At 32.1% G+C, this 10,992-nt stretch overlaps 1 protein-coding gene across 1 annotated transcript; it reads left to right on the top strand.

The window, feature by feature from the left end:
* The first annotated feature begins 8,409 nt into the window (after positions 1–8,409).
* LOC136233833 (uncharacterized) lies at positions 8,410–10,462 on the top strand. The gene is made up of 2 exons (XM_066023515.1): positions 8,410–9,981; positions 10,160–10,462. Exons 1-2 carry the CDS (start codon positions 8,421–8,423, stop codon positions 10,192–10,194), a joined length of 1,596 nt encoding a protein of 531 aa, XP_065879587.1. The 5' UTR covers positions 8,410–8,420; the 3' UTR covers positions 10,195–10,462.
* The last annotated feature ends 530 nt before the right edge of the window (positions 10,463–10,992 follow it).

Here is a 10,992-nt window from a genome sequence, read left to right as displayed (position 1 = left end):
AGTTTCACTATTATTTTTACTAATAATATTTCTCTAAAGAAGAAAATATAAAACAACGCAATTTTATATAAACTTTAGTTTTGTAGATTTCAAAACTATATAGTTTTTTTTTGTGTTAAAGAGATTTGAAATCAATATAATTAATGAATATAATTAATGAGTTGTTTACCAGTGAAGTTCAGGAACTGAATTAAGAAGCTGCTTGCCACGGCTGGTCTTGACAATTTATGGGTCCCAAACGAAATAAAAAATAAAGAACCTTTTAACAAAATAATTGTACGTGAAATTTTAAAATATATTCCTATAAATAACAAACAAAAAAGTATTTCATTAAAATATCTTTGTTTACGAAAAATAAAAAAATGTTTCACAATTTTTTTTTATCTTAATGGAGGGAACAAAACCCCGAAGCACAACAAATAACAAGTTAAGAGCATCCCTAATAGTAGGGATTTGATTGTAACTTTCCTACGTGGAGTTACTCCCTACCATTAGGGAGGTTGTAACCAAAAAAAAGTTTCTAACCAATTTTGGTTACAAGTAATTGATCTCCCGCAAATCCAAAAAATTAAACATTTTGACTCCACACAGGCGCCAGAACCGTCAGATTTGGCGCGTGGATGACACGCGCCTGATCTGGCGAGTTAGGCGCATGTGTGTGTCTGAAATCACCTTTTAAAAAGATGGATAATTACAGTTTTAATCCGTGATAAATTACATGTTTAGTCCCTATTGATAATTAATTTATTTATTTTTACCCTATAAAATTTTAAATAATAACCTCTCTAGTGGGATGTTACCAATTGTTGTTACTTTAGGCCCCAAATCCACAATGGTGGTAACCAACTATTGAGGATGCTCTAAGTGATACTAGTCATCCTAGGAAGACAAGTACCACAAATATCATTTCACAATTTCTTTAGATTAACCTTTCAACCTATATTCAAAAAGTCAACTGTGTTATTTTTAAGTCTAAAATACCAATTATTTAGACCCTTTAAAGCATGTATGACATTAATATATGAATAAAAAAATTAATCCACATATATATAGACCTAGAATTTTTTTGGACCATTTCCAACCCTGGGTTAGCGCACTCCCAATCTATGTCTAGGGATGGCCCTACTGCTTGCAGCAAAGCTCGTGAGCAACTCGTGAATAGAATGATGAGCTCGAGCTCATTAAATCAATAAATGAGATTGTCACGGATCGAACCTTTTACCACTTAGTTAAACAAGAACTCAGATCTGAATGTTCGGAATGGCCTAAATGATGAAGATTCGATTGCAGTTGCTTTTCTGCGGATTATGATTTCAATGAAGTATATGTGTTATTATTATTTTTTTGTATGTTTTCTACCTTTTATGGATTTTATTGCTTTTTGTAGTCGTTTTCGTCCCATTGTGGATTTTGTAAGGTTTTTTACATTTTCCGTTTCTTGTTGTACTTATTCTTTTCGTATCTAATGAAAATGTAGACATTTTCATAAAAAAAAACATGGGCTTGTGCTGTTCACACTTCAATTTCAATTGATATTTGCATGTGGGGTGTGTTAGATATTAATATGATTGGACCTTTAACAATCAATTTAAGTTTTTAGTCCAACTAATTCCATGATATAGTATCATAGCCTCTAACCAAACGATCAATGGCTCGATTATAGGCAACACATTTGTTAATTAAATTTCAGGACATGGTAAGATGAGCATGTATTGTATACGCTTCAAGCCTAGTTGGCATTTGTATGCGGAAATATATGTCAGGTATTAATGTGAACTGAGCTTTTAACTATCAGTTTGAACTTTTAATTCAATTGGTTCCGTGACAAAATTCAATAAATTTTATGAAACAAACAACATATTTCGTACTTGCATGTTTTTTAACGATAATGTACCAAAATAACCTCAAAGTTCTTGGAGACGTGTCAATTTAGTCTCAGTACAAAATAACATCATTTTAGCTTCAATGTTTGTGAAATTGTGCAATTATAACTGAACTTTACAAAACTTGACACCTCAAACATATAAATTTCGTTAACTCATGGCTATAATTGCATTATTTCATAAATATTGAGACTAAAATGATAGTTATTTTATATATTATGATTAAATTAACACTTTTATAAAATCTTGAGGCTATTTTGATTTTTTTATCCTTATCAGTTTTGTTCACATGGACTCTGATAACCACGTAAATTTGGTCATTCACCGTTAGATCTAGACGGATTAAAATCTTAAGGTGGATATTCAAAATATCCGAAGGCTTATATTTAATTCGCCTAGATCTAACAGTGAATGACCAAATTTACGTAGTCATCAGAATCCATGTGAACACAACTGCTATCCTTATAGAGCAGCAATTATGAACTTTTGTTATATAAGAACTGCATCTCAACACAACAAGTTTACTTCTAATGTTAAAATAATTATTTTTTACCATTTATAAATTCGACTAATTGTTGAAAATTTTTGAATAAAATTATATATTAATTTAAATACCAACAAACACTTTCTTTCATAAACAGTCGTGTCAGCCGTGAATAATTGTGTTCGTATGTGAACAATCATGTATGTCTGTATATAGTTATGTTCGTTCGTGAAAAGACATATCATTTTGAGTTTTATTTATATAGAATGGATGTCAAATTCATATACGGTTAGAAAAAATATTCTTTGGAATTTTTCCTGCTCTTTATTTGTTCGCAGTGTTCTTGTTTTCTTGCTCCGGTGATAACGAGTCTACACATGGTTTGAATTTGCTTGTGTAATCTGTTGTATCCTGAGAGACGATCGTTAATAGCGACGACATCGTCTTAAAGAAACTGCTAATACATGCCTCAGATTTATCTAACTCTTTCCTTTCAATTTCTAGTTTTATTGTTCATATGTTTTTCTGTGTTTGATTTGTTTTTTTTTTATTAATCACATCTAACACTAATTTTGTTTGTTTGTTTTTTTTCTTCCCTTCTTACCAAAAAAAAAAAAACATAGTACTTTATGTAGTTATTAATTCGTTATTTATTGTGCATCTTGTTATAACTCACAGCTAACAGTTTAAAGACACGTATATACACATGAAATAAAGTAAAAAAAAAATGACAAATATTATTTAATGTCTTGGACCAGATGACACACACGACACATGAGATATTCTTTTGAACTTAAAATATCATCGATGCGTGTCTTTTATTTGTTATTGATAACTTGTTACTTGATCCTACTTACGTGTTAAAGTCGCAACTATGATCCGACATCGTAATGGATCTACAAAACAATATGTAGGTCAGAGAGGGCTGGAGTCCGGTGAACCTACTCTGATGCCTAAGTCAATTTATGGTTTAGGACCGAATAAGAGGGTAAGAACAGGTTTTAAGATAGTGGTTAACGTACCTAACCTTATGCTTATATCTGTCTATTTATAGTGTTCGATTAGGTTATCACTTCATTAGAAATCCTTATGAGTTTAGGATTCTTATTCCTTTAAGGAACCCAAATCCTGGGAGGAATCATTTGTCTCGTAGAATTCCGAAATTTTCTCTTTATGATTGGATCCAAAGCCAGTCATATTGGTTGTGGGCTTGTATTAGTTGTAGTTAGGCATTTTGTCATTGGTCTTGGGATGTCCTCCCCAATTATTGGCCTGGCTTTAGTATTTACGCGGCCTTCCAAGAAAGAAGGTGATCACGACGTCATCAACATTATGCCATTTTGCATGATATCAGTTACCGATGGATGATAACATGATAAACATGTAGAATGAAGATAACCAGATTTACGATTGCATAGAATATAACTATATTTAAGAGATAAAATTGGTCTAACTTGCCAATATTAGATGGTTACTTTGTTAAAAACAAAGTAACCATAGTGTCTACTTAGAAGTATAATAGTATTTTATCTGTTCCATAATATTTGTCTTTTAAGATTAAGGTATTAGAATTAAAAAATGTTAACTAAAAAACTTTGTTATCCTTATATTAATTATATTAATTATATTAATTAATTACTATTTTTTATTTATTCCTAAAATAAAAAGTCAACTTAAATTGAACTATATTTGATAAAACATCAATTAATATACATGTATTGAATCAAAATCTTAAATATTATGGAACAAAAAATTTCTCTAAAAAAACAAATAGAGATAAAATTAGTTTTCATTACCCACTATCAAAAACTATTATTTTCACCTTATTACCTAAACTTTTAATTCATCATCAAATATATATGATTTTTTTTTTTTTTTAAGTATGGTTGTTATTTGAATTAATGATGAAAATTTAATTAAGCTTTAAATGCCACTTATGACGAAAACAACGTATCATACATGAATTAAACTGCTGGGGAATATTTGTTTAATGACTTAATACATTTTTAGCCTCTCGTAATTGTCTAAAAAAAAGTAAATTGTCCCTATACTTTGAAATTTTTTATATTTAACCCTTAAATTTATTTAAAGTGACTTATTGAATCTCTAAAAGGTACGTATTAGCCCTGAACATTTTTAAAATTGTCTGTTGTCCCCTTGAACTTGCTTAAAGTGTATATATTTCAACTTTTTCAAAATCTTTCCTTATTCCGTCAAGTGGATTTCAGGAGGTTAATATGCCACTATCTAGGGAGTAAATAGAACATTTTAAAAGTATAGAAGGATAATTGCTAATTTTAGATAAGTACATGGATCTGGAATGTATTAAGCCATTTTTAATAATCATGATCGATCAAAGCCACGTATTTAAATAAGCTTAATACATCGGTTACACTGAACTCGTTAAAAAAATATTGATCGACTCCCTGAATTTTGAATATGGTCTAATAGCCCCTCAATTTGGATAAAAAATCAAGATAACCCCTTAAATTGTATAAAATATAGCCAATTAATCATTCGGTTGCAAAAAAAAAAAAAAAAAAAAGTTTACATGCAGAAGGTATGTTATACGCGTATTGAAAAAGTAAAATGACCAAAATCGGGATATGCGGTATATTAGAAAATATAAGTTTTATAGTTGGGTCAGTAAGAATTTCATTTTTAATATCTTTTTATCTATTATTTGAATTATATAATAACATTGTAAGATGCGTACAACACATAGTCCGCATGCAATTTATTTTTTTGCAACCAAGTTGAGGGGGCTATGGAAATATTTTAAGTAAGTTGGGGGCTATTGAGACACTTTTAAAGTTCAGGCGGCCAATCAAATTTTTTGGAAATGATATATTAAGCCTATTTAAATACGTATGTTATATGACTATTTTTTTTATAGTTTATTCGATTTCTTGATTCGAGGCTTGTCAGACATCTTTTAGGTGGATCCTCTAACAATTAAAGCTTTCTTCGTACGCTAGGACTCGAAACTCAAGATCTAGCTTAAATAGACATGTCTACGGACCCAGGCCCGTGTCCCTTGGGTCGGGCTTGGACGATGAAAAATGATCTTAGGCCCACTCCGACCGAGACTCAATAAAGCTCGCCTATTTTTTAGCGAGATTGGGATTATTAAAAATAGCATGGGCTGGTCCATCCCGGTCCGTCTATTAATATTAATTAATAAATTAATAAATTTATATGTTAAATATTTACTTTTAAAGATAAAATTTATTTTTATAATTAAAAATTATATATATTTTTTTAGGTGGGTTTTATATGGGTTGGGCTTGAGATTTGATTTTTAAGCCCGAGTCTAGCCCGGACCGAGCCCGTCTAAATTAATAGTGGACTGGAGTGGGCTTGGACTAAGCATTTTTACAAAAAACCCGGTTGGCCCGGTCCGAGTCGAGCCCGGCTAATTAATTATGGGCTGGAATGGGTTTGGACTAAGCATTTTTACATAAAAACCCGGTTGGTCCGACCCACCTGACCCATGGACAAGTCTAAGCTTAAGTAACTTGAGACTCTTAACCATTCAAACCAACCTTAATTGACCGTCATACAACTATTCCTCCCCCTCAAATACAAAGAACAGAATAACTTGAAGCAACACACAAACTTATACAACGACAGATTGATTCACTGATAAGAGGTGCGATCCAAAAGAATTAAAATTTCATAATATAAATTTAATAAAGTTTTTCGACGACCAGTGTGCGCTCAAACCCTCTCCCGACCCCCTAGATCTGTCCCTAAATACAAGTAGCTAAGGTTCTCATAAATCACAATCAAAGCATTTTATTTTAGTTTCTCATGTACCTTTCATTCATTGAATTTTCTATTAAGTTGTTGTTGATATGAATTAATTAATAATTTAAGTCAACATTAATCTCTTACTTCCTCTCTTAATTGTTCTTAATTAGGGTAGGGTCGGCTGCTTTCAATCCTATTATTAAATAAACCATATATATATGGACCATATAAATGTTGAGTAGAAATAATAATTTCTGAATTAATTATTAATCATTGATAAGAAACTTCTTTTTTTTTTTTAGAAACAGGAAAGGAAAAACAACAACAAAGAAAAACCTAATCTGGGATCAGTCTAGGAAAGCTGACCCCAATCCTATCTTCTAAAAGAAGAGAAGAAAGATAGATAGGAGGATCAGAAAGGATAGTAACTCCTAACAACCCCTCATGGCCAGCTGCCGCCAAGCGATCCGCGATCCGGTTTTGCTCTCTGAAGATGTGGCTAAACCTCAGGGACTCAAAGGAAGAACTAAGCCTTTTGATAGCTTTGATAAGATTGCGGCTATTAAGACAAATAGCATGATTATCACTAATCATATTGATAAGAAACTTCTAATATTAGTATGTTTGTATATTTTTTTTGGTTTACCTGCTGTTTGTTAGTGGAAAAGCAGTCTGCTCTTAAAAAAAGTTGTTTTTCATGTATAAAACATCAACGATAAAAAGGTGTTTGATTGCTCCATTTCATACTCATGTTTGCATTTTCACTTCAAGCGTGAGAGTTTTTGGTGTTTGGTTAGTGACCTAATATTTGTCTTTTACACTTAAAAAGTAGCATTTTACAAAAGCATGAAATCCCTACTTTTTGGAAAATTAGCTTTTTCCTACAACAAACAACAAACCGTAACAGCAAACGGCAAATAGCAACAGCAAATAGTAAGTAAAACAAACGGGCCCTAATTCTCTAACCAAACACTTAAATCTCTCATTTTTTTTTAATATGAGAAGACAAACATGAGAAGAAAATGGAGTAAACAAGCACCCTCTTAATATATATTTTTTAGAAAAAAGATAGTTGTTTCATTCATAGGAGAGATAGTACATCTCGACATAAGTAATTAAAAAATTACAATATAGAAGTACAACAAATGAGACTGAATATGCATCTTTTATATCATAGATCGTGATAGAACTATAGTAGACAATGCTTTTCAAAACTGCACAATGACATGAAATAAACTCCACCTAGAATCGACTTCGTAGTCTTTTTCTCGAGGAATGTCTTCGTAATCTTTCAAAGCCAGATCTATGTGATAATAGACAAAACTCTTTTATTTTTCTATGAAGGAAAACATAATAACACGCATATAGGGAGACAGATTATGACCACCCATACATGTATATCTTCCCCAAATTATCACTTTCTTGAAAATAATTAAGGGTCTATTTCTTTCTAGTGAGAAAAATCAGTATAATTAATTTTAATCATTAGAAATAAAATTACAGGAACAAATAAAAGGTGAATAAGAAAAAATCAAGTACTACAAAGGAAAGTTTAAATCAAAGTAATTAATCATGAAAGAAATTGATCATATATTAGCAATTTGAGTGACATTATGACAATTTAACTATTAACATAATGATATAATTAAATTAGGTATTGATTAAGAGTTAATTGGAATTATAATTTTCTAGCTAAGTAGCTAAGTAATACTAATTGATTAAAGTTGGCATAGTGGGAAAATAATTGATGAAGAGTGATGTAAGTAATTAATTAGAAAAGTAAAGTCTCGTTTATTTGTTGGAAAATATTGGATAAAGAAAAAAAATGTTAGAAAATAAAATATTTTCAGTGTTTAGTAACAACATTGGAAAATGGAAAAAAAATGATGGGTGACTACTAAAAAAAAGTAAAAATAAATGTCCGAAAAGCTTAAGAAGATGTTTACTTTTTTTAAAAGGGTAAAATATTTTCTCCACCTTATTTATATATTTTTCTGTTGACTAACCTAAAATTTTTCCATTGACTTATTTTCTTAAGCAAACAAATACCGAAAAATTACGAAAATATTTTTCTGCACAATATTTTTCAGCAAACAAATAGTGCTCAAGTAAGCATTGAAAATGATAATAATGGGTGCAATATTTAGTTTTGTGGAAGCACATGCATTTATCACTGGCTGCATTATTTTCATTTATAGTCTTGTATTACAACTCTATTCCTCTCACTATAAATAACTTGTGTTTATTCATTCCTATTCATGAGAATTAGTTCAATATACAAATTCTCAATACTCTCACATATGTTATTTAACATGACATCAGAGCAAGGACTGACTCCGTCTGTTTCCACTGCTTCAATTTCAGCCACTACAGTAGAAATTCCGGCCAATTCTCATCTCGAGGCAGAGTCATCAATTCATAGTGAGAGCGAATTTACAATGATAACTGATCATGTTTCTTCCCAAATATCTCAACCTTGTCAATTTGTTAACATTTTTTCCCAATCTCAACCTATTGAGTCTTGCAAGCTTGATTCATTCACTGTTGATTCCTATCCCGCCCCTCAATCTTATCATCCTCCCAATTCCGAGGCTCTTCCGGCCTCAACCATCTTAAACCATTCTATTCATAGTGAACAAATTAGTGATACCTCACATACTATCTTAAACCATTCCATCAACAACAGACAAGTTAATTATGTCCCACAGTCCAAAATTGTGCCTAATCCTATCCCTCAACATTTTGTTCCCAATTTTGCTCACCACTCCTCTATTTCTATACCCCAACCAACACATATTCCATTTACCTTTACCACTCAGGAGCCTAATTATATTGAAACCCAGCCACCCCATTTTCGGCCTCTTTACCAACAACCTCAGTTTGTCCCTTCTCCTAATCTTTATTCAACTCAAACGTTGTTCTCCTCCATCCCGGCTATTAGTGTGAAACTAACTCCGAGGAACTATCGTGCTTGGAAAACCAACATCATTGCGGTTCTCCACTTTCTCAAAGCATATGATCATGTGGTGAATGATACGCCACAACCTCAGAGATACGTTTCATGTGTCCCATATGCCATAAATAACTCTGAATTTATTTTGAATCCCTCATTCAATCAATGGGAACAAACTGAAAATATTGTTCGGGCTTGGCTTATATCTTCATTAACTGAAGAAGTTTTTCCCATTATTTATGGCTTAACATCATCCCGAGCCATCTGGGTTGCTCTTGAAAAGGCATATGGGATTATTTCTGAAAGTCGACAGTTGCAACTTATAGTTGAATTACACGCTCTAAAGCGTAATGACATGAGTGTGGTTGAATATCTTCATAAAGTCAAAGTCATTGTTGATGACCTTACGTCCTCAGGTAATCCATTTCCCTTAACTCTCCTCACTGGTATGATATTCTGCAATATTGGAGAGGAATATCATAATGTTATTACATCATTAACAAATCGTGTTGGTCCTCCTATTGATTTTTATGAACTTTATGATCATTTGGTCAATCATGAGACTTTACTAAAAAGTATTACTCTGACACCTATGGTTAACTTTTCCTCTAAAAACTCCGACGCTACTGAGAAAAAAGCGGGTAAGAAAAGAGGACAATGTTTTATATGTGGTGATGTGAACCACTGGGCAAACAAGTGTAATAAACGTCAGAATAAAGGTCCTCGTGGAAATAACAGAAATTCAATACCTCACCCTCGGGAAAATCTAGCTTGGCAGAATGCTCTATATGATATGATGGTTCAACAACCGTGGTATCCTAATATTGGAGCAACACACCACATGATCAGGGAACCACATCAAATTCAAAATATGCACCCATACAATGGACATGACACAATTCAACTTGGTAATGGTCAATGTTTGAAAATTTCTCATTCCAACTCTTCTAAAATTTCCAAATTTTTTCTTAGTGATGTGTTATTAGTCCCTAAACTTACAAAATCTTTATTATCTTTTAAAAATTTAGTTGTGACAACATGTGTTTCTTTGAATTTTGGCCTAACTACTTTCTTGTCAACTACCAGGTCGGCAAGGCAATCCTATTGCGAGGACCGAGTAAAGACATCATGTATGTGTTGCCTGCCCCACTAAAATAAGATCTCACTAGTTCCAAAGTACCTTTCTCCCGGTGGCATGCTAGTGGTCAAGCAACACAACTTACCATCTTCTACCTCCTTAGAGGCGTGTTTATCATGTCCATTAAGAAGCTCTACTAGACTACATTTAAATTCTATTTCTCGTTCGTGTCAATTTATGTTTGAACATTTACATACGGATGTTTGGGGCCCAATCCCTCTTTTGTCTAATTTAGGGCATCAATATTTTGTTTTATTTGGGGATGAATTTACTTGATTCATATGATTTTATTTCATGAAACAAAAAAGTGATATTTTCTCTATCTTTATTGATTTTATGCCATGATCACCAAACAATATAACCTAAGGTTAAACACTTCTATTCGGATTTTGGTGGAGAATTTTAGAAAATACAACCTTTTTTAGAAACTCAAAGAATTCTTCACAAGTTGGCTTGTCCACACACATATGAGCAAAATGGCATTGCTAGACGTAAAATAAGACACATAAGAGATACTTCCCTTGTACTTCTTACACTGCTTCATTTTTAAAAAAATACTAGAACTACGCTTTCTTACACAGTGCTCGTCTCATCAACCTTTGCCAACTCGAACTCTCCAAAATGAATCCCCTTTTTATCATTTACCCAAAAAAATCTGGATTACATTAAATTCCAGGTGTTTGGTTGTGGCATTTTTTCCTTTTCTTTGGTCATATAACATGCACAAATTTCAATTTCATTCCAATGTGTTTATCTATGTCCGTCTTCCAACAACTTTGAT

Source organism: Euphorbia lathyris, chromosome 6, assembly GCF_963576675.1.
Source record: "Euphorbia lathyris chromosome 6, ddEupLath1.1, whole genome shotgun sequence".
Taxonomy (NCBI): domain Eukaryota; kingdom Viridiplantae; phylum Streptophyta; class Magnoliopsida; order Malpighiales; family Euphorbiaceae; genus Euphorbia; species Euphorbia lathyris.
This window is presented reverse-complemented; position numbering and strand designations above follow the sequence as displayed.